General features: G+C 32.6%; 3 protein-coding genes and 1 long non-coding RNA gene across 4 annotated transcripts; 2 read left to right on the forward strand and 2 right to left on the reverse strand.

The window, feature by feature from the left end:
* Nucleotides 1-1894: 1894 nt before the first annotated feature.
* On the reverse strand, nt 1895-13684 carry LOC111424755 (Poly-(ADP-ribose) polymerase). Its single transcript, XM_023058421.2, has 8 exons — nt 13270-13684; nt 13060-13214; nt 12816-13003; nt 8138-8336; nt 7786-8081; nt 7418-7730; nt 2357-3649; nt 1895-2302 (listed from the first exon to the last, which is right to left on the reverse strand). The coding sequence occupies exons 1-8, from the start codon at nt 13520-13522 to the stop codon at nt 2051-2053; spliced, it is 2949 nt and encodes a 982-aa protein (XP_022914189.2). The 5' UTR covers nt 13523-13684; the 3' UTR covers nt 1895-2050.
* A 666-nt stretch (nt 13685-14350) lies between these two features.
* LOC111424827 (uncharacterized) lies at nt 14351-15202 on the forward strand. The gene is made up of 3 exons (XM_023058524.2): nt 14351-14536; nt 14593-14732; nt 14789-15202. Exons 1-3 carry the CDS (start codon nt 14479-14481, stop codon nt 15065-15067), a joined length of 477 nt encoding a protein of 158 aa, XP_022914292.1. The 5' UTR covers nt 14351-14478; the 3' UTR covers nt 15068-15202.
* Nucleotides 15203-18301: 3099 nt separating this feature from the next.
* LOC139429367 (uncharacterized) lies at nt 18302-19207 on the forward strand. Its single transcript, XR_011640016.1, has 3 exons — nt 18302-18595; nt 18642-18781; nt 18839-19207. It is a non-coding gene; the product is annotated as an uncharacterized lncRNA (long non-coding RNA).
* LOC111424850 (exosome complex component Rrp42) lies at nt 19079-23976 on the reverse strand. The gene is made up of 5 exons (XM_023058545.2): nt 23826-23976; nt 23575-23771; nt 23341-23506; nt 19465-19644; nt 19079-19407 (listed from the first exon to the last, which is right to left on the reverse strand). The coding sequence occupies exons 1-5, from the start codon at nt 23871-23873 to the stop codon at nt 19144-19146; spliced, it is 855 nt and encodes a 284-aa protein (XP_022914313.1). The 5' UTR covers nt 23874-23976; the 3' UTR covers nt 19079-19143.
* Nucleotides 23977-24052: the final 76 nt, after the last annotated feature.

Below are 24052 nucleotides of genomic sequence, written 5' to 3' on the forward strand. Positions count from 1 at the left end.
AAAAGATAAGAAATGGGATCTTTTATTGCATTAACTATGTGTGTAGCGTCTGTTATGAACTTCTGTATAGATGGAAAATTTAAGATGTCGTTACACAGAAGATGAAGAGTATGAGCCGTGCAACCCAGTAGTACGATATGAGGATAGTCGTCTTGTAGAAGCCTAAATGCCTTTTACATATTAGCAGCATTGTCTCCGATTACCACAAAGAACTTTTCGGCGTCAAATTTATCAACGATCTTCTTTATTTCACTCTTAAGATATTCTGATGTGTTTCCTAGAACCTGTAGAAATAAAATCCACAAACACCGGTTCTGGTTTTGATATCACAAAATTTACTATGCCCTCATGTCGTAAATTACTCCATCCACCACATTGCAAATGAAGAATTTCAGCCTGTTTCAGTTGCCGATCAATTATACTTTTCATATCCGCAAATTCTGTATCCAAAAAAATTGTGGACAAGTTTTGTTTTGGTTGGCAAGGTATATGACGGTCTAAGCATTTAAAAAAAATTCTCCCACGGTGGGCATCCAACAGTAGATAAAGGAGAACCAGTTGCATATATGGCAAGAGCCAGCGTTTTATGCATTATGTTTGTCTTTAACTGTGAATAAGTCCCATATTGCACTCTTATGTCGTCCCATTTTGTTGCGCGCACAGCAGATCCGGTCGCTCGCTGCTGAGTTTAAGTACTAACACTATTGCATTACTGATTGATGATCAGGAGCGGATGCGAGAGCCAATGTGCCGCGCCAATCAAAATGCGAAGGTTCCAGTTCTACTTTGTTTGCTCAGTACACCTATACCTACCGCGCCACCCAAATAAATACCCGAGTGCGAGTGGATAAATAAAATTTGGGTAAATACCGTATGAATACCCACCCAGTAGGTAAATGTTTCAGCCTATCACAAATCCTATGTATATATTTTCTAAAGCAACATAGTATAATGTCGAACTAAGCCCTTGCAACATTCCATGATATCCATGACTAACACAAACCTTCTCTTTACTTCGTACGATTTGTTTCAAACATAGGAGAAGAAAGTATATATTGAACACCACAGTGACATTCCATCGATATTTTAAATCCTAATCCACGAACACTGGATTCACCAAAACTGCTTTGTTTTTTACATATTTTACAGATTACTAATTTCGCAGCGTATATTTTTTTTGTCTATCCACGTATTTAGAACTTCCTTTTGAATGTTTTCTATCCATTCTTGTTTTCGTAAACACGTTGAAGTACTACAGACAAGTTCAATCTTGTTCTTAGAACAGCCTTTAGTAATCAAACCGAACCTTGAATTGTTACAGTTGCGACAGTGTACCACAATTTTAAACAACATCGGTTTTTATAGTCATAAATAAAACAGATCAGGCAAGGATAAGGTCGATTTGTTTAAACTTAAATTATTTTAAACCTATTATTTCTCTACAACTAGCAAGCACGGTGTGTTCCTTAATGCGGCCTTGACTGAAGAATCCAGTTTTTGTCCGTTTTACTACTACAGTAGAAAAGGGATGGAGTTATGAAAACTCAAGGTCTATAGAACATCATTTTACCCAATGCCGATTCTCCTCCTATGAGAGGCAAGGTGGGTCAGTGACGTAGCTGGTTCTATGAACAACACAACACGATGCGAGGTTTAAGTATTTTATATACCACAGTGTAGGCTGGCTATCTTTTACTCAACTCTTTACTCTGACTGTATCGAACCAGTGACGTCAATCTGAGGGGTAATAATCGATACTACAGAGGCATAGGGAATTAGGTAACCTTATGTTCTATAGACCTTGGTTTTTTTATAACAACCTACACCCTAAACTACAAGATTTTGCTATAAAAAAAAATACATTTCCCCTTAATATTTAAAAATATAACTATAATTTCGCTTTATTTTTTTGTTTTATTTTATTAACCTGTAATGTATGAAAATATTAAAGTATATCATTAATATTAAGCTAATTAACAATACATTTTCCACTAAAAAAAGAACAAACGCATGGAAAACGAAACAAAGCAAACAACACAAACTACAAATATTAATATTTATAATTAAATTTAACCTGTAATAAGTATTTCATATGAACCTGAGCAACATCATAAACAATATACTCATTATACAACAAACTGCTGTTCTTAACTTTTTGTTGTGTTGGTTTTCCAACCGGAACTTCAGCTTCACCAAGCTTTTTAATTTCGTTTGGATCAGGATGAGTTCTACCAACACCTTTACAACTATGTTTTCCTTTAGGTAACTTTTCCACATAATATGATTGCTCCTTTTCCAACATCTAAACAAAAATATTAACATAAACCTTAAAATCAAAAGTTAAAATTATACTTACATCTCCAAGAGCAACTTCGCAAAGTAATAATAACCCAGTACTATTTACATTATCAGTGCAACAATAATTAGCTGATTTCGACACCATATCAGCGAAATAAATACCCTTTCCGAACATATAACCGGTAACGGGAGCTTCCGGGGGTGCAATTCTCAACCCTTGAGATAAAATTCCCGCATAATTAGTGCGGCGAGAACCGTGCCAAAGTAATTTACGATTATGTAACTTTTTGAATGGTTTATAACGTTTTTCTTCGCCACTTCGTTTAATTTCGAATATTCTTTCAATTTCTAAATCATAATTATCATGGGTTGTTGCATGAGTATTTTTAAGATACTCTTTGATAACGCAAAATTCTTCAGATTCATCGTTCAAAACGGCGATTTCCGTTTTTAATTGATCGTAATAAGCGTCAATTCCATGATCGGAACCGCTTCCTTTCATTAAATTATACGCAATTTCGAGTTCTAAGAGGTTATTTAACATTTCAACTTTTTGTTGAATCATTTCGGTTTTATCGATAATTGGAGGATTTTCAGTTCCAAATGAGTGTGGAATGTAGGTGTAAAAACGATTTGAGGCGTCTAAAAAGTCGGAGATGTTTTTTGATTTTTTATCGACGAAATTTTGGAGTTCTGTTAGAACGGAAAAGGCTTTTTGGATTTGTTTTTTGCTTAGTTTACCCAAAGGCATTTTTTCGGTGTCTAATTCAAATTCTAACATAACATTTTTCATTGAATTTATATCAAAAATAAATTTAATAAGATCCTGTATGGGAGTATCTAATTTACTGGGTACTTCAGTATCTATTTCCATTTTGTTATCTTCAACGTATTCAACATCAATTGGATACATCATTCCAGGTACTTTAACAAAATGATTGCGATTTTCCCATTGATTCCCGCTTTTTTCTTCATATAATTGGCAAAAATGAGTTTTTGCCGCGTGCAATGAATCCATGGGTTCTAATTTATTATCTCCAATCGTTGTTCCGATTCTACCCCAAGCCCTAAATACCCAATATCGATTTTTTTTGTCGCTTTCTAATAATTGGAGTTTATAAAACGAATTTTTTTGTTTTTGAATATCCGTTAATCCTAATATAGCGGTGAATTTATCAGATCCGTTGACGTAAACGTGAGCGGAACCTTCTAAACCCGAATCTGGATCAACAGCTGTTCCTCCTTTTACAGTTAATTTAATTTTACTTGGTCCCGATTTTGCAAACATTGATTTTGATTTCGATTTGAGACTCTCCGATTTTGCGTTATTTGTTTGTAGACGAATGTTTGGCTAAATAAAAAAGAAAGCATAGTTAGTTACACAAGTTTACAAATTTTAATCAATTTTTTCCTCGAAAACTGCGATATTTTTTTTATAACGTAGAAATGTTGTGCTGATTCTGAAACTGTCTTCAGTTTTTCTCCGTCACGTCCAGTTTTTGAGATATAGCCAAAAATGTGTCAGTATTTTCGTGTAAAGTCATCAATTATCTATTAATTGGTCTCTTACAAAACTTTGATCAAAGCAATGGTTTTTAAGAAAAACACGTTTGTAGAAAATTTTTTGATCCAATAAAAATCTGTTGCTTTAATCAAAGTTTTGTAAGAGACCAATTGGTAGATAATTGATCACTTTACACGAAAATATTGCCCGTTTGACAAAATTAGCAGTGGAGTTGAAAATATTTTTAAAAAAGGGCTTTTTATTGCAGATAATGTTTAATTTTAAAGAAACTTTAACCCGCTATCTCACGTTAAGGAGGTATTTGCGACCCCATGTATATTAAGACTTTTCATCTTAATTTTTTATGTATTACCTGCCCTAGAAGTCTGTCAGCGGTTTTTTGAATCACCCTATATATATTCTATCCTGTAGAACAGTTAATTCTCTAAATATCGAAGCATTGGACACCATGGTCGAATGTATTTTACAGGAGATATCGTTAATTTACGACAATCGTGCAAAATTTCATTTTTTGCCATTTTCACTGTATTATTGAAACATTATTACGAACAATTATTTTTAATAAAGAGGTGGTTTAACTCTTCCAGGCACTAAGTATAAACAAAAATATTATTATTTTTTAAATACAACAAACAATAACATTCTTAGAAAAAGTTTTTAAAAACGCCTGTTAGACCTTTTTTTGGCAAAAGAAATTCTCATTGTTAGAAAACAATCACTTTCTGTGAAAAAGTATTTTTTAATAACTCCACTTCTTTATATATTAGAAACTTGTTCTCTTTTTTTGAAATATTTTTTGGTATAAAAGAATATATTGTCATATTTAGTTCTTTTTGAGACACCTTAGTGATCTTTCGTTTAAGAAAATAGCAAAGTGATATAAAAGTTTTGTTGATAATGGCTAGCAGCAGCAAAAGTTTGAATGCAAGAACAATCCTGATTCGTTCTGTTTTATTCGCGAAAATAGATTATTGGGATGACGAGACGACCAATTACAACTGTTATAAAACAGGCGTATTCTCATTGTTTTGGGTTTGCTTTGACGAATTTAGATAATCCCTGAACACCCAGCTTTGCATGTCCGAATTGCGGTATAACTTTGAAAAGATGGATGGCGGGGAATCTATATCTCATTTACAGTTTGGTATTCCAATGTTATGGTCACAGATATCAGATCATTGCGATTGCTATTTCTGTAACATAAACCTAGACAGCATAAACAAAAAAAAACAAAGAAAAGTTTGGTTTATCCTAATATAAAATCAGCCAAAAAGCCGATTCCGCACAGCGAAACTTTACCAAGACCAAATCCTCCTGACCGATTAATGCAATCCAGTGAAAGTGATCAGAGTAAAGAAGAGAGTGAAGATATGGTATCTAGCAGCGACTATGATGCCAAAATAAACCATAGACTGTCACAGAAAGAACTAAGTGACTTAGGTCCACTTTTACCATCTTCCTGATAAACTATCTAGAGGATAGTTGCCATGGTTACGGCGGTTTTAAGAGCTCTCATTGGCTAAGAACTGGATTTATCTATCGGATAAATTTATTAGGAGGTGGTAAAAGTGGGCCTTAGCTAGAGATCTGAAGTTGTCGAAGATTGATAGTGAGGTATTAGCATCCCGCTTACAGCAATGGAATTATTTACACCTTATAACCCGTGTAACTGTTTATCGAAACAGAGGCGAAGCATTTGTACAATTTTTTTTACGAAAGATCAAGGTATTTGTTATTGTAATATCGTGCAGAGACTGTTTGATGAATTGAAAATAGATCATAACCCAAGTGAATGGCGTCTTTTTATCGATAGCTCTAAAAACAGTCTTAAAGCAGCTTTACTTCATAATGGAAACACACTACCAACTATTCCACTTGCTCATACCATCAATGTTAAAGAAACATATATGCGCATATCAGAGGTTTTGACTCTAATTCAGTATAACGCATTTGAATGGAAAGTTTGTGCAGATTTAAACGTAATTGCCGCAGTAAAGAAATTTACTAACTTTAAGTATTGACTTACATTTCTATGATTTTCAGGTAATTGCTGTGGTTACTGGCTTACAAGGCGGTTTTACAAAATATTGCTGTTTTCTTTATTTGCGGGATAGCCGAGTGAGAGAGCATCATTATGTGCGCAAAGACTGGCCTTCTAGAGAACATTACGATGCTGGTGCTTTCAATGTCTTAAATAAGCCTCTGATGAGACCAGCATTTGTAATATTGCCTTCATTACACATCAAACTGGGTTTGATGAAAATCTTTGTGAAAACGTTGAATCCAGAAGGCCCAGCATTTAAATATCTCACCCAGCTCTTTCCACTACTATCATATGCTAAACTAAAAGAAGGCATATTTGTTGGCCCTCAAATAAGAAAATTAATAAATAACAACGATTCATATCAATATTAACAACAAAAAAGCAACGACGTGGATTAGCTTCGAACAAATCGTCCATGGATTTTTAGGAAACCATAAAGATGAGAATTATCGCGAAAGAATTTCCAACTTATTGCACAATTACGAAGCCATAAATGCGAATATGGCGCTCATAATCCATTTTCTCCATTCGCACTTAGATTTTTTTCCAAGCAATCTTGGAGCAGAAAGGCGAGCGGTTCCATCAAGACTTAATGACATTGGAAAGACTTTATCAAGGTTACTGGGACACAAGTATGATGGGAGATTATCTCTGGAGTGTTATCAGAGAAATCGACCCAAAGACATACACAAAATTGTCGAAAAGTAATCATACCCCGCACTATACTAACAATAAGTAAAGTAGTATATATTAAACATAAAATTTAATTCCATAAAAGTTCTGTAATATAAACCTAGACAATATAAATAAAAAGACAAAGAAAAGTTTGGTATCGTTTGTAAACTCTGCCAAAACCAAATCCTCCTGACCAATTAATACAATCCAGTAAAAGAGTAAAAAAAAGTTATAAGAGTAAAAGTGACAGTGAAGAAATGTCATCTAGCAACGACAGCCAATAAATTTTAATTATTTGATATGGTTAATGTTCAACATTTAGAACAGGTAAAGTAATATTGATTTCAGTGAATTAAAAAAAAATGGTTCGTAATAATGTTTCAACAATACAGTGAAAATGGCAAAAAATGAAATTTTGCACGATTATTGTAAATTAACGATATCTCCGGTAAAATACGTTGGAACACGGTGTCTTCGAAATTTAGAGAATTAAATGTTCTACGGGATAGAATAGCTAACTTTTTTGTTCACATATAATTCTTGTTCGTTACGGTGCGATTAATTGATAAAAAAATGGGAAAAATGCCAAAAAATTTGATTTTTTATGCCATCAATACCTCAAAATGTTCGTCTGGATCTCTACTTTCATGTCCATATAGCTACAGAAGCACACTATGCAAAATAAACTGAACATGAACCGTTATGTTTTTTAATTTACGATTTTCCACATATTTGGGTATATCTCAAAAACTGGACATGATGGAGAAAAATTGAAGACAGTTTTAGAATCAGCACAACATTCTGCATTATAAAAAAATATCACAGTCTTCGAGATTTTTCTTGTAGTGTTATAAAATAAAAATTAATTAAGTTACATCAGAACCCCAACTGCAAATGCATGTGGTTTTAATAAGTTCTGGAATACGATCAAGATAATTAGGGACTTCATCAAGAAATTTCTCAGAAACAACTTGAATATCTTCAGTTTGAGATTCTGCAATACGCGAACCCATTCGTTCCACTTCTTCTTCAGTTGAGATAACCGCCATAATCGATTTATCAATTTTAGTAACAATTTTACCGCCTAATTTTGTAATTTCGTTCTTAATTTTTTGCTTATCACCGTTTACTTTTAAAATAACAAATTTCATTTCGTACAAAGCGGGTTTTGCCCTTTCAACTTTTGGACTAAAAATTAAAAGAAATAAATTTTATTTTTATTTATTATCAAATTTCTTTTTACCCAGAATCTACTTCATCTTCTTTTTTCACTGCAGTGGAAGGTGCAACATCTTTAATAATTCTCGTCCTTTTAACGTATTTGTATTTTTTTAAGAAAGGATATTCTTCCTTCATTTCTTTTGGCACAACGAATTTTTTTCTTGCTGGCTCTTTTGTAGTAAAATTACATTTGGTCCACTCTGTTTTATCACCATTACATACATAACCAATTTTACTGTACACAAATTGACCATCTCCGCATTCTTTACAAGGTTCCAAAGCCCCAAATGTCATTATATCTGCTAATCTATTTAAAATCTAAAAAAAATCATAAAAAAATATTTAAAAATAATTAACAAATTTTAGTTTATTACGTTATCTTCTCCAGGTGGAATTTCTTGCTCATTACGTTCTAATAGAAGCTGCAAACTTTTCTTATTCAAATTATTTTTAAGTTCATCCCTGTATTTATACATAATTTTATTTTGCTCTTTCATTTCAACATCTACAGGGTCCAGTTCTTCTTCTTTTTTGACTTTTTTTATTTCAGGTACATCTTCTTGTTTAATAGCACTAAAAATTAAAGAAAAATTTTATGTAAAAAGAGAGTTTTATTTATTAAAAACTTAAGATAGTCTTAAACACTAAAAAATTCATTTCAAAGAAGTGTAAGCTTGATATATTCATTTTTTCTAATAATTTGAAGAAGTATCCTCTCATCAGATACTAAATCCATTTCATTACACCAAGAGGACGTCGTTTTATGCTAAATGCTTGTTTTGTTTTCAATTCTATAGGAATATATCATCGTACTTGTTGGTCCAGTTTTGTTGCTTGATTGGAGCCTCCACGTCTTTATGTCTGCATTGACGTCTTTGAATATGTTAATGTAATAGTGAAATTAACACATTGGACATCAGCAAATTAAAAGCAAAGAAATAACAATGTCAATATAACAGAGTGTATGTAAGGAAGAAGAGGAGTCAAGTGTAATGCTAAAATCTCAAATGGTTGATAATTCTTGGACAGTACAAAACACTGAAAAACGTCTACTCAAGACGCACCAACGAATCCTAACAGCAAATGTTAGTAATGCAGCCAATTGGTCAGTGACCAGTTATCGTGGTATCCCATATATCGTAGTGTTGTACCATATGTTGTAGTCATGTTCACGGGAAATGCACACTCAAGGTCAAGCGCTGTTGTGAGATCCGACATGCCGCTGGCTAAACGGGCTGAGCCGAGCGCACACGAAGCTCGTGTGACCTTGAGTGTGCATTTCCCGTGAACATGACTGTACATACCTCCTGATAATCCGCAACCTGATTTGCTGTTTCTTGGATGCCTTAGAACATAAAGTTTTGAATTATCCTGTCCTTATCCTTAGTGATTCGATGAGGTTACCTGAACATATTAAGACACCTGGTATATCAATCAAACATGGAAAAACGGAGATATTTCGTAATTTTTGTGACTTTCTGGACCTTCGTCACCTCAATTATGTATTAAACAGTGACAGTCGTCTATTGGATTTGGCTTTGACAAATACTGATCATCGGTATGATCTTGTTCTTGATGATTGTCCCCTCGTCTACGAGCATCAGTACCATCCCGCCTTAAATATTACAATGAATTTACTGACGACAAATAATGATTTGCCGAACTTTCCGTCTTTGGGTGCTCGATATAATTTTGAAGAGCCAACTTTCCTGGCTTGTATGATGAGCTACTTTTTACGGATTGGTCTTTTCTAAATGTGCAGGTTACTACACTCCAGAAATTAAGCGGCTATTAAAGTTGAAAAAGTATTATAGGAAGAAGTGGAGGAGAAGCAATAGTGTTTTCTATTCAGCGGAATATAAAAGATTGAAGTGTTTCACTAAACAGAAAATCTCTAATGCGTATACTTTCTTTACTATTAGTGCTGAACAATCGCTTAGTTCTGATCCCCGTAACTTTTGCAGTTATATAAGATAGAAAACAACGACCTCTCGACACTGATCCTGATAAAATAGGTAATGCTTTTGCTGATCAATTCTCTAAAATATATACTGGTGTCTCTGCTTACAACATGGTTGATGTACACTCTACATATACTCCAGTATTTGTTGTCGATGTCACTAAAGAACAGGTTCTTCATTTTCTAAAAAGGTTACCTAATAAATTTACGATGATGATCTCCCTGCATTTTTCATCCGTGATTGCTGTACAGTTTTTGCAGTTTTGCTTCATTTAATACTTAACCTATCCTTAAGCACTTGCTCGTTTCCCAAACTTTGGAAGCACTCACGCATTGTCCCTGTGTTCAAACATGACGAATGTAGCAACATTACTGATTTTCGACCAAGTATTTGAACAGATTATTTACATGATGATTCAGTCAGGTTCAGTCATTTGTGTCACCATATCAATATGAATTTATCAAGTCTTGATTTGTGAATCTTTGGATAGGGACGGTCAGGTGGATGTGGTATACAGATTTTTTCTAAGGCATTCGATATGATTCATCATGACGTCCTCTTGTTTAAACTTTGTGCTTTTGGCTTATTTCCTAAGTTTATGAAACTATTTACCTCTTACCTGTTAGGTCGTATGAATTATGTGTAGCAACGGTTATGCGTCTATGGCTAGGTATGGTATTCCTAAGGGCTCAAATCTAGGCCCCTACTATTTGTTATCTTCTTGAATGACCTTCTAGACAAATTCTGATTCTCATCTAGCGTAGTAGCTGATACGGATGATCTGAAACTATTCCGACTAATTTTTTCGGACTGTGATGTTGTCAGTCTTCAGTCGGACATGGACGTCTTGATGGAATGGTGTAACCGTTATCAGTTAAATATTAATGGTAATAAATGCGGTACCGTTAGCTTTACACGCAAGCTATCTCCTCCATCTTCTTATGATATAGAAGGTGTTCTTCTTGAGAAACTATCTACAATCAACGATTTGAGAGTTACTTTTGACCGCAAATTGTCTTTTGCATCGCACATTGAAGATATTGCATCTTCTGCAGCGAGGATACTTGGTTTCGTTTTACGCACCTCGTGTGCCTTTTCTGACATCAGTGTGTACAAGTCCCTGTTTTTGACCTTTGTATTGTCCAAAATGGAATATGGCTCTGTAATTTGGTCACCACAATATGTGTGTCATAGACTTATATTGGAAAGAATTACGTACAACACGTAGTACCAATAAGTTTTATGTGAGGAATTGCAAATCCAATATTTTAGCTAACTCTCCGATGCAGAGGATGTGTAAATGAACTAACAGTAATAGTGTAGGTATATGTGAGTTATTGTTGTTTTATAGCATGTGCTATTTCTTTTGTTTTCTTGTAATATTGTCGTGTAATTGATGTTTGCTGGGCAATAAAATGAATTATTATTATTATTACTGGAACAAATTAGCTAAGGAATAGTAACAACCCCTGTAGAAAGGTCCCTGGACTTCCATGTAGGGGATTGGGCAATAGGCTATAGGCGTGAAATTACATAGTTGCGAAGCCTGAAGTATGGACAAATCTTAAAAAATCGACTCCAACAAAGAAACATGGATATTTCCTCTTCTCGAGATTTGGTTGAGACAAAATCTTCTCTTTTCATTTCATACAAAATGAAACTATTTTTTTCCAGCAAATCTTTATTGCATTATAATAGCCTTGAGCAGTATATAACTGATCCTTTTTCTTGTTGTTGATCCTATGTTTCATGCAGCAAGATGCTATTTCTTCCGCAGCTCTAGATGCTACAAGTTTACTCCCATGCATACATATGAATTCCATTATCTTGAAAATTATGGAAACCTTCATTAAGAACATACATATTTCGCTTATAGTATGCAACAGAAAATGATAATTTAGGATATGGAAGTGCCTTTTGTAGATCAAAATAATTTTATGAGAAAAACATACTCAATTGAATGTATGATTATAAATATGGAGAGAAGATTTCTATATTTTACTAAAAATACCGTTAAGTCATTCTTTTTTAAAAGTGGACTTATACCACTTTCAAAAATAATAGCACAATTTATAGAGACAATAGGCAGGCACTTATTTCAGGAGAACACCAACAAAAAAGAGAAATTCTTAATTAATTTCGCCATCAGGAAAAATATGATGAATATGTGAAAAGCAGAGGGTTAGGTTCAGATCACCTATTAGTTCAAATAAGATTTAGCCACTGAATTAAAAAAACAACAATAAACGCAGTCAGATAGCGTAATGGCTGGATATTGAGAAGAGTTCATTATTCGCGTTTATTCGCAAAATTTCGATAAGGCTTTAACATTTTCTAGAAAAACGAGATCATCACATGTTAGCTACTTTTTAATAATTATGATTTTTTATAACATCGAATTTAGGACACCTGTATATTAAAAATGTGATACATTTTCTCATCAGCAGTTTTCACTTAGACCGTCCCACCCCTAATACTTTTTGAATATTTACCAAGACATATGCTGTATAACAATTCAATAATAAAATATTCAGATAAATCTAGCTGACTCTTGTTTTGTCCAATTAATTGAATTACTTGTGATTTATCATCATAGCAGTCCATCATAGACTAAGAGGGCTACCCTTCCATTACATATCATTTTAATATGTCAAAAACTTCTTGAATAGCTTCTTGCGTTTGATTCTCCACCTCTAGGTTACCTTTAAGAATCAAACAATCTTTTTTAAAGTAGTTCCCCAAGGTATCAATTCTCTGTATTCTATAATGACTTATCAAAAAATCTATAATAAGGAATTTGACTTTAAAACTGTAAATGTTTTAATGTAACAGCTACTTCTTGTACTATGGGAGATATTAATCATTTATATAACATATATTTATGTTTTGGAATGTTTCATTAAGTTACAACCTTAAAAAATGTTGTTGCAACCTGAATTTTTATGTCAATTTCAAGAATCACTAAACAATTATTTCAATTTACACTATAACTTTCAAGAAAAATTTCATTCACATTAACAAATAGAAAGAAAAAATATATTCATTTTTATTAACCAATTTCAATTACTAATAAAAACTTTTATTTACTTACGGAAGTTGACTTTTAACTTCTTTTTTATCATCGGCTTTTAATGCATTAAAACCAGGTAATTTATCACCATTTTCATAATATCCTAATTCTGAGCGCAAATTAGCAAAGCAAGTAAGATGATGCCACTTGTCTTGACCTCCGTAACGTTTTCCAACATCCGTTTCAAAATCTTTTTTAGAAATCCTAATCTAATGATTTAAAATAATAATAAAAATAAACTCTAAATGTAAATATGTATAATTACTTCATCTTTAAGAATTTTTTGTTCACATCCACGACAAGCGGCTCTCGACGATTTAGAATATTCAATTTTAAAGTCTTTTAAAGCATTATTGCTTTCGGCATCGCGTTTCTTTCCTTTTTTAGCTGGTACAACTGTAGAACTACCGGAAGCAGTAGCTATAAAACAATTAATCATGCAATTATCCTATAAACCAGTCAATAAGAAACTTACAATCAACTTTTTGTTTAATGAATTCCTGATCTTCATTCCGTAAGGTCTCGTAATTTTCAATATCGTCAACGCTTTTTGGTCTTTGCTTTGTAAAAAAGCACATGTGATGGTACCAATTTGGTTGTTTACCATCAAACTTTGGCGATTGTATCATAACGGCTAATCTTAACGTACCTTGTCCTATTGCCGATTTACAACCCTTACAAGAAGCCCGGCCGCTTTTTGCGTATTCTGCTCTGTAGGGTAAATCCATACTTAAACCGATATGAATGCTGATAAAAACAAATACGATTTAACAATAATTATTATAACACAAATGATTTGTTAAAAAAACAGATTAATTTCTGAGATAGTTAACGAACAAGTCGGTGCCTGTTTAGAACATTCCCGCCATATTAAAGCAAAAAAGACGTTACTCATGATTACCAACCTTTTAAAATTTAAAATTTATTAATACTTATAAATTATTAAATGGATTTAATAGTATTTTACAAATAATTATTGTCGCTTAATAATCTAATAATCCAAAAATATTCGACGCTAATAATTTAAAAATGATGATTCATTTTTATTTAATTAATTTGTTATGACATCTATTGGCCTTGTCCTGTAACTTAACATAATTAAAAACTTCATTTTTCGTAATAAAAGATTGTTTTAAACAATTCGATGTTTTCATTTGATAATAACATAAAAATTTCAAGTACATCCTGTGTCTCATCAAGATGATAAAACGAATTGTATTGATTTTTTATTGATAACATTTTTTGTTGCGACATCTATCGGTGCAATACAATAAATTTTTATTTATTTAAAATATTTTCTAAATTAATTAATAGAATTTCTTATGTAATTAGTAATAACACATCGTTACGATAATATTGGATAGAAAATACAACTTAACATTTAATTTTAAACCAGATTATGTTTTTATGTAATTAAATGAGACATCTGTTGGAATTTTTTGGTAACAAATTTAAATCAAATTTGGTTTTTGAAATTAATTCTTGTTTGTTAAATAAATCCATAATTTGTTTTATGAATATAATTTAATTATTCCAATATGTTTTTATTTAATAGTTAATAATTAATATCTTATCAAATCTAATATGAAACATGCACCTTTTCTAGAAATATCAATAAGATAAGATTTTTAGATAAGATCCTTGTATTTCCTTTCAATAAATCAGTATTATACTTATAGTTAAAATGAATTTCTTTGCTTTAACCCTCGTTTTAGCTTTTTGTGTAATTACACCAACCAAAGGTAAATTTAAATAAATATATTTATTAATTTTTGATATTAATTAACTTATTTGTTAGCTTTAAAATGTTACACCTGTACAAGTACGGATGAAGCTGTCGATGAAGCTTGTATAAACGACCCAGAAAGTGTAACTGCTTCAAGCGCGATCACGGAATGTAATAAAAAATACTGTTATTCGATTCGAGTTGAATTTGTGGTATGTTTTCTATTCAATTTCCTTTTCTATTAAATAAAATATAACAAACATTTAAGGATCCCAAAGGAAAAGTTTCATCAATGTCCAGAACTTGTGTAGACGAACCTTTATACAAAAGTATGGTTATAGAGGATAGCACTTTTAGAACTTATTATCGAGCGTGTAATGAAGATCTTTGTAATGGTGGTTCTGGAACAGATTTGTCACAAACGACTTCTTCCATCGATAATGGAAAAGCAATTACAATTTTTGTTAGAGGAACTGGATCTGGTTCAACTATATTCGCATCGTTAGGCTTAATATTAGCTTTACAAATGTATTTACGATTAAATTAAATCTTTATTTTTATTTAGAATAGATTTAAAATAGATATTTTTTTATGTGGAATCACTGTCAAAATTTGAAATTACTAATAAATTACTCCCTTTGTATACTCAAATAAATATAAATTGATAAAAGTTAATCGATAATCTAATAATTGATTTTTTTTTCTATTTTCATCCTTTCTTTATAACAATTCACTCGATCATTTCTCGTGTTTTCTAGTAACACATTTTGGTTCAACTTAATAAATATTTTGTTAGCCTCACATTCCAAAATTTCATAATTGGAGCTTTTAGAGGTGCAGCCAGACGAATCTGTATGCTGAGTAAACTTTGTGCAATAAAAAGAAAACCAAAGACCATGTGAAAGATTGTGTGAAACCATGTGAAAGAATTTTAAAAATGTGATACCAAGAAATCGATTTGAACAGCTATTGCAGATGTGGCATTTCAATAATAATAAAGATGCAAGTTTTTCTAATGATAGATTCCAAAAGTTAACACCTTTAATGAAAAGAAAATAGCAGAAAGAACAAAAAAACATAAATTTGGCATAAACATATACAAATTATGCACCACAGGTGGATACACATATGATTTGCAGATGTACCGTGGAAAATATGACCAAGGTTGGTCTCCTTGCTGCTTCTTCAAATGTTGTTTTATCCTTACTAAAGAACCTTCTAGATTCCGCATGAACAGTCTATAACTATTACACCAGCGTTTATTTAGCCAGAAGACTGCTTGAAAGGCATACACATCTCGTAGGAACCATAAAAGCAAACAGAAAATTAAATTCAAAAGAAGCTTTGAATCGAAAACTGAAAAAACATGAAATGATAGCCCAGCAAGAAAGCACTTGTGGTATTGTAATCTAAAATGGAATGATACTCGTGATGTGTTGTTACTCATAGCTAAACATGCTGACGAGATCATTCGAGGTCAACAACGTGGAAAGGAAATAGAGAATCCTTTAGCTATTTTTGACAACAGTAAGTCGAAAGCTTATATTGACTTATCTGACCAGCTACAAGCATATTCGCATTTCCTTCACTAAATGGTATCGAAAATTACCTATTGAACTAATTTTAGGTTCTGCATTTTTATTATTCAAAAAAATTACACAGAATAATATTGCCTATATACCTGCCTATGGAGCCTGAAGAAACGAATAACTTACATAAATTGAACACCAGAGATATCGATGTGTGGTTTGTTATGCCAATAATGCAGAACAGTTCGATAGAAATGTAACTCATAATAAAACAACCAGAAGCATGTGGTACTGTCCAGCTTGTAATAAGAATTACAGTGTTCCATGTATTTTTTTCTATTCATAATGCAAAAAAAATTTAAAAATAACTACATTTTTCTGTCAAATTAATAAATAATTATTTTCTAATATTTATTATTTTGAAGTTTTGTCATAAATCCTCATAAAATACACTGTAATTATGAAACATGTATAAATATTCGTGACCAGGTAATATAAATTGTTCGTACAGACTGTGGATTTTGAATGTCTATTTATTTAACATTGTAGTGAGGTAAATAGTGAAGTCTGAGACACTCATTGATGCCACGCCGGACAAAGTAGAGCAGCCAGTGAGGCACTAATGCTATACCACACCTCTCAGTATGGCTAAACCCGAATGATTCTAGTTCTAGGTCTTGTGTTAGTTCTAGTGATAGTGCAAAACTAGAACTAACACTAGACCAAGAACTAGAAACATTCGGGTTTAGCCGCACGTCTCTCAAGACGGCTAAACCCGAATGATTCTAGTTCTACGTCTTGTGTTAGTTCTAGTGATAGTGCAAAACTAGAACTAACACTAGACCAAGAACTAGAAACATTCGGATTTAGCCGCACGCCTCTCAAGACGGCTAAACCCGAATGATTCTAGTTCTACGTCTTGTGTTAGTTCTAGTGATAGTGCAAAAGTAGAACTAACACTAGACCAAGATCTAGAAACATTTGGGTTTAGCCGCACGTCTCTCAAGACGGCTAAACCCGAATGATTCTAGTTCTAGGTCTTGTGCTGGTTTTAGTGATAGTGCAAAATTAGAACTAACACTAAACCAAGAACTAGAAACATTCGGGTTTAGCCGCACGTCTCTCAAGACGGCTAAACCCGAATGATTCTAGTTCTAGGTCTTGTGCTGGTTTTAGTGATAGTGCAAAATTAGAATTAACACTAGACCAAGAACTAGAAACATTCGGGTTTAGCCGCACGTCTCTCAAGACGGCTAAACCCGAATGATTCTAGTTCTAGGTCTTGTGTTAGTTCTAGTGTAAAACTAGAATTGACACTAGACCGAGAACCAGAAACATTCAGATTTAGCCGCACGTCTTTCAAGACGGCTAAACCCGAATGTTTCTAGTTCTAAGTTTTGTGTTAGTTCTAGTGATAGTGCTAGTGTAAAATTAGAACTAATAGTAGACTGAGAACCAGAAACATTCGGATTTAGCCGCACGTCTCTCAAGACGGCTAAACCCGAATGATTCTAGTTCTAGGTTTTGTGTTAGTTCTAGTATAAAACTAGAACTAACACTGGACCGAGAACCAGAAACATTCAGATTTAGCCGCACGTCTTTTAAGACGGCTAAACCGAATGATTCTAGTTCTAAGTCTTGTATTAGTGCTGGTGTAAAACTAGAACTAACACTAGACCTTTTTGATTTTGAATGTCTATTTATTTAACATTGTAGTGAGGCAAATAGAAAAGTCATGCCGTCTTTTTGAATTTATGAACTGACTGATAGATGCCACGGCGGAGAAAGTAGCCAGTGAGGCACTAATGCTATACCACGCCATGCCGGACTTGTTAAATGAAGGGTACAATGAATGGTGGGTCTCGTATTCGAACAAAACGTTACAAAATATATCCTTTTCGTAAACCTTTGTTCAGCTGGTACATTATCCCAATAATAGAATTTGATTTACATTGCAATATACCAATTAGTCACAAATTTAGCCCTTAAACAAGATGTTTTATTTCCTAATCATCATTATCTCGACTTCTGTATTAGCATTGTCTCGATTTAAATAATCTAGAATATTTCATCGTAATCTCTTGCATTGTTGTTGATCTGAATTGAATTATCTTTCAGTGAATTAATCATAGTCTTTGAGATACTCTAAATAATCATATATTACCCATATAAACTTACAATTTACCACTAAAGACAACTTCAAATTGATAAATACAACACTTTCATTTTATCACACTTACTTTAACTGAAGTAACTTTGACACTGCATCTCATCACATTCAATTCCAACGGAAACACTTATCTTAAAATTAAAAAAAGTGGAATTAACTTATTTTTGTAGTAACATAAAATTAATCTTCGGATTAATTTGTAATCCTAGTTGATGGAAGATACCTTATCAAAACTAGAATAAAACACAGAACTCACGCACTAGTCTTATTCCTCTTTCAAGGAGAATCGGCTTGGTTTTAATCAATAAAATGAATTTCTTTTTGACTTTTACCTTTGTATTAGCAATTTTCGTTATTTTATTGTCACCAACACAAGGTAAGCAATTCAAGTTTTTAAATCCTTTATTAATGCTTTTTCTTAGCTATAAAATGTTATACCTGCACAAGTACCGATGATGACGTCAATGATGCTTGTATAAACGACCCAGAAAGTGTAACTGCTTCCAACGCAATTACAGAATGTAATAAAAAATATTGTTATATACAGAGAATTGAGTTTGTGGTAAGTACCAAGTTAAAATACTTGTTACAAAAATTTTAAAAATAAATAATTTGTAAGGATCCAAAAGGAAAAGTCTCTTCAATATCCAGAACTTGTATTGATGAACTTAAAAATGATATTACAGAAGATACTACTTTTAGAACTTATTTTTATACGTGTGATCAAGATCTTTGTAATGGCGGTTCAGGAACGGGGATATCACAATTGACTACTTCAATCCATAATGGAGTCGCAAAGACGATTTTTGTTAGAGGAACCGGATCTAGTTCATCTATTATCGGGTCATTAGGATTAATATTAATTTTACAAATATATTTACGACTCAATTAAAGAAATATTTATAACCATACTAAAATAAACAATTATTTTATAAAACCCATCTCTTCCTGTGTATCTGGAATCCTGGCTAAAACAACTTGAAGTGCCTCTTCTAATCTATTACCGATTTTAGCCCCTAATTTAAGCCGTTCTATTAATGAAATCGGATGTAAAGAGCCGCCTCCTTTTTGTAAAACGGCGCTAAAGTTCCCTTTGGAAACCGCCACAACAATAGACCCTTGAGAACATTCTTCTTCAGCACTTGTTGGATCAACAACACATTGATCACCAATTTTACACAAAGTAACCTGTAAAAATAATTAATATCTTTATTTTTCGTAAACATTTTAATTTTAGTTAAGTACCATCAAAGGTGCCCCAGAAATATCAAGTTTATCACAATCGAATAAATCCTCGGAAATATCTAATTCAACATTATTACCATCGATAGCTGTGCTTTTAATATGAGGTATGCTTGTATTCCATAAAGCAGCTTTAACAGCTATCGATATCGCATCGTAAAGGTTTCCACCACATTCAAGGAGCTATAATTTTAATTTTGATTTGAAGTTAATAATCTTTGTTTTTATTTATACTCTATTTTTTAATTCGGAGGAGTTTTTTCAAATTGAAGCGCCAAAAAGAAGGATTATGATTCTAGTTCTAGGTCTTCTGTTAGTTCTAGTGATAGTGCTAGTGTAAAGCTAGAACTAACACTAGACCCAGAACTAGAAACATTCGGATTTAGCCGCACGTCTTTCAAGACGGCTAAACCCGAATGATTCTAGTTCTAGGTCTAGTGTTAGTTCTAGTTTTACTTATTATTCAGTGGTAGGTAGATGTACATTTTTATTGAACTAAAAGTAGAACTAATAGACCTAGATCTAGAAATATTCGGGATACTTTCTAGTTCTAGGTCTGGTGTTAGTTTTAGTTTTAGGTCACTAAAAATATGCAACATAGTGATATTTTATGCTAACTAGCGCTACCTACCACCTACCAGCTAGGACTGCCAACTCTCCTCTATTTCAGAGGAGTTTGCTCTATTTAACAGGCTATCTCCTACCTTCTCTAATTTCTTTAATCCTCCTCTATTATCCTCTACGAAGAAAAAGAAAAAATACAAATATAGACGAGAACCAGAAGATTAAAGCACCACCCACTAAGAAGCTGAAGTATAAATCTACTTATTGAAAAGAGTAGTCTAACACATACAAATGGCTACAACCTTCTAAAATTAATGATGAATATGCTCAGTGTACTTTATGTACTAAAGATTTCTCTATTAAAGGTCAAGGATTAACTTCCGTAACTAACTAAGTGTAATAAGAAGTAATAACAATTAAATATTCATATTTTTAGGTAAAACAGCATGAATTGACAAAAATTCATATCACACAATCAAGTGTAGCAGTAAATAACAATTTATTAACAACTTTCTGCACACCAAATCATTCACCAGAAGAAGATAATGTGGCTGCAATTGAATTAGGATTACTGCATCATAACATAAAACAAAATTTGTCATATAATAGTTTCGCTGTGACATAAAAGTGCTCAAGCATACTACATTATGTCACCACCAGGTGGTTAAGTTTGTAAAACCGCCTTTTGCTTTCCTACTTCAGAAGCATGAGAGATTGTCCCAATCAAATCAAAAAATTATTTTTTATAAAGGATGATACATATGAAGATACGCCAGAAAATAAAATCCAAGAGATTTACTTGCTATTGTGTGAAAATTTTCTTAAAATACACTTAACCACAAAATTAATGCACCACTCTGACTTTTGGTTTTATTTCGAGAAATATTATATATTTCCGATTCATTAATATCAATTATAATAATTTGTTCATTATTACGCCTTTTATATAGGATTTTTCCATCTTCTTTATTAAATTTTGAAATCATAGCAGCTTTTCATGACGGGTTTGTTTTTACGTAAATAAGCCTCACTTCTAAAATAAATGTAGGCATTGTTTATTAGTTGTTTTACCAATTGATAAGATAACTGTCATTCGTGCAATACATAATGGAGCGTGCTAGACGAAATTTAAATCGTAATGAATGTGTTCAAATTGTAACTTTGTCCAATGAAGAACTAACAAATCGCGACCTTGGTAGAAGGTTTGGCGTGGATGATCGGTTTTTGATGCTTCGAGCACTTAGGGAACGGTTCACTACTGCACGAAGCCTCCAAATACAACTAAACGAGGTTCATAGCACTGCTGTTAGTCAAGATACCATGAAAAGAAGACTTCACACTCAAAATTTATGACCTCGGGCAGCAGCTACTGGTCCCAGATTATCTGCAAACCACCGAAGAAACAGATTGGCTTTTGCAAGAAGGCACGTGGATTGGGAAATCCATCATTGGAAGCAGGTGTTATTTACGGATGTGTCACTGTTCTGCCTTGTAAGTTCATATCGTCGTCCAAGCGTGTATAGAAGGCCTTAATAAAAGATATTCCACATGTAACATTCGAGAAACCACATTATTCGGAGGCGGTTCAGTGATGGTATGGGATGGAATATCTTTAACAACTCGCACGGAACTTTTTATCGTTGATGGTGGACGTCTGAATTCTGAACGATACATAACAGACATTTTAGAACGTTTTGTGATACCTTTTGCACCTTACATTGGCGATGGGTTCATTCTTATGCAGGATAATGCGAGGCCACATGCGGCACATTATGTTACTGAATATTTAAATTATGTTAATATTCAAGTCCTCGAGTGCCCAGCCTGTAGTTCAGACCTGAACCCAATCGAGCATCTTTGGGACATAATGGGACGGAAGATTAGAAGTCAGCATCCACCATCTAACAGCTTAGACGAGCTGCACAAAGTCTTATTCGCGTATGGGAAGATATCCCTCAAGAAACCATCAGATCTCTAATTGAAAGTATGCCACGATGATGTCAGCCTACAATAACAGCCAGAGGTGGTAACACTAGTTACTGATAAATAAGTGGTGCGTTAATTTTGCGGTTAAGTGTATTTTATGATGCTATTCTGACATTAGAAAGTAATAAAATGTCAGTTATCGATGCATACGATATTTTTAAGACATTAGACGATAAATTTTCTAATCGATTAGATCAAAATTACGTTAGATATCTTGTTACGCAAAAATGAAAATATTTAGACAGATATCAGGCAGAAAAATTTGAAAATAACTTTAAATTAGTCGTTAAGTTTGCTATACAGTACATCAAAAAATGGTTCGACTTTATACTGATAATTTACTATATTTAATGTCTCATTTAAAGCTAAATAGTCCAGTTAAATTTCAAAAGCTACAAAACCCAAAGCTCATTTTAAACATTGATCAAATCTTTGATGAAGTAGACATTTTAAACAAAAGTTTAAATATAGTTTTCCAAGACGATAATTTTAAAAATAGTAGTACCTCTTGTAAATGGACTACTGTTTTAAATAAAACACAAGACCTGTCGAATAATTCACAAATTCTGTCAAATTTTCACTGTCAATTAGCATTAATACTCTAGTATTAATGTCAATTGATCGTGTTAGTCTAGTGTTTGACCAAATAAAATCATTTTCAACGCCAACTAATGTTTACTGAGCTTAGTTAAATTTTGCGACGTGCCCTTAAACAGTGATTATCTTGGAAATAAATGAAGAACTTTACAGAAGATTGGTAGGTATACCAAATTTATGTAAAAACGTCTGAGAAACTGTTTCAAGTTGTGTGAATTATAAAACTCTTTAAGTTTACTTTAAGGGAGTTTTTTAATGCAGGCAGTGCCACCTGAAAGATAAATCAAAACTAATACCACATTATTATTTATCGCCTTAAAAAATGATAATGTACCAATTTTCATGTTCATAATGTAAGAAAAAACGAAATTATCAAAGAAAAACGAAAATAAAGTATTAACTTTAACTATCTGTATGTTCGTTATTATTAACAATTGGACTAACATAAATTGGGTTAAATCATAATTTAATGTAAAGAATTCATTGTTGCTCTGTGTCCCATTAGTAACGAACCACCCTGTATAGATATATTACATTTTATGTGGGACAAAGTAAGTATGTAAGTACCCCTTGGTTTTTATTATGTTTAAACAAATAAGTAACTACAGTTTACTTAAAATCCTCTCTGGTTTTAAACCTCATGCCAAAAAATATCTTTGAAAAATTACACTGACTTTTCATTTTACTCCTCCAAATTAAAAAATAGAATATAGACTGCAAATTAAGTCATACCAAAATATCAACATAAATTTTCCAACATTTTCTTCCTTTCAAAATACATAATTTTGTACTATCAAACGCACTGGGAGATTTATAAGCTGCAGCTAAACAATTACTTATTTCTGTAGCAAGATCTTCCCCACCACGCCCTTCAAAGTTAGGTGTTGCATTAGCTGAACTAAAAAATTAATTAATATGACATAAATATCTATATTAATACACATAAATATTATTTAAATAATTTACCAATCGATAAAAAACTCAATATTTCCTTCGTTTGGTTTATCGGGATGTGTTGAATCCACCTCTAATTTAACAGAAACTAATACATCCGTCGTGGCTAATCTTAATCTTGCAGATCCAAAGGCATGAGATATTATTCCTGTTTCTAATTCCATCGGTCTATAATCCTCTCGGGTTCGACCATCATTTCTAAAGTTTTCCTAAAAATTTCGAATTATACACTCGTTTTTCGTTAAATTATTAATTAAACTTACTTCAACTCCATGTAAAATAAATGTTTTTTCGGCGTCACATAAAGCCATATCTTAATTTAAACGTATTTTGAGCGTTATAAATAACGAAATTTAAATTGACGTAAACATAACCTCATTTATATTTAAACTGTCACGTGTTGTATCTTGGTTTATATCGATTGTTTCGATTGACAATAATTTTGACGTTTAAGATGTGTTCTATTGATCAAAAAAATAATTTTTATTAC

Source organism: Onthophagus taurus, chromosome 1 (genome assembly GCF_036711975.1).
Source record: "Onthophagus taurus isolate NC chromosome 1, IU_Otau_3.0, whole genome shotgun sequence".
In the NCBI taxonomy this organism is placed as follows: domain Eukaryota; kingdom Metazoa; phylum Arthropoda; class Insecta; order Coleoptera; family Scarabaeidae; genus Onthophagus; species Onthophagus taurus.

Coding starts and splice junctions, on each gene's coding strand:
- LOC111424850 (XM_023058545.2), bottom strand. CDS start 23,873: ATGGCTTTATGTGACGCCGAAAAAACATTTATTTTACATGGAGTTGAA. Junction 23,507..23,574: donor ATTGAGTTTTTTATCGATTG/GTAAATTATTTA, acceptor TTAATTTTTTAG/TTCAGCTAATGCAACACCTA. Junction 19,408..19,464: donor TTTCTGGGGCACCTTTGATG/GTACTTAACTAA, acceptor TTATTTTTACAG/GTTACTTTGTGTAAAATTGG.
- LOC111424755 (XM_023058421.2), bottom strand. CDS start 13,522: ATGGATTTACCCTACAGAGCAGAATACGCAAAAAGCGGCCGGGCTTCT. Junction 7,731..7,785: donor GAAGATGAAGTAGATTCTGG/GTAAAAAGAAAT, acceptor TTTAATTTTTAG/TCCAAAAGTTGAAAGGGCAA. Junction 3,650..7,417: donor TTTGCAGTTGGGGTTCTGAT/GTAACTTAATTA, acceptor TTTTTTATTTAG/CCAAACATTCGTCTACAAAC.
- LOC111424827 (XM_023058524.2), top strand. CDS start 14,479: ATGAATTTCTTTGCTTTAACCCTCGTTTTAGCTTTTTGTGTAATTACA. Junction 14,537..14,592: donor TGTAATTACACCAACCAAAG/GTAAATTTAAAT, acceptor CTTATTTGTTAG/CTTTAAAATGTTACACCTGT. Junction 14,733..14,788: donor CGATTCGAGTTGAATTTGTG/GTATGTTTTCTA, acceptor CAAACATTTAAG/GATCCCAAAGGAAAAGTTTC.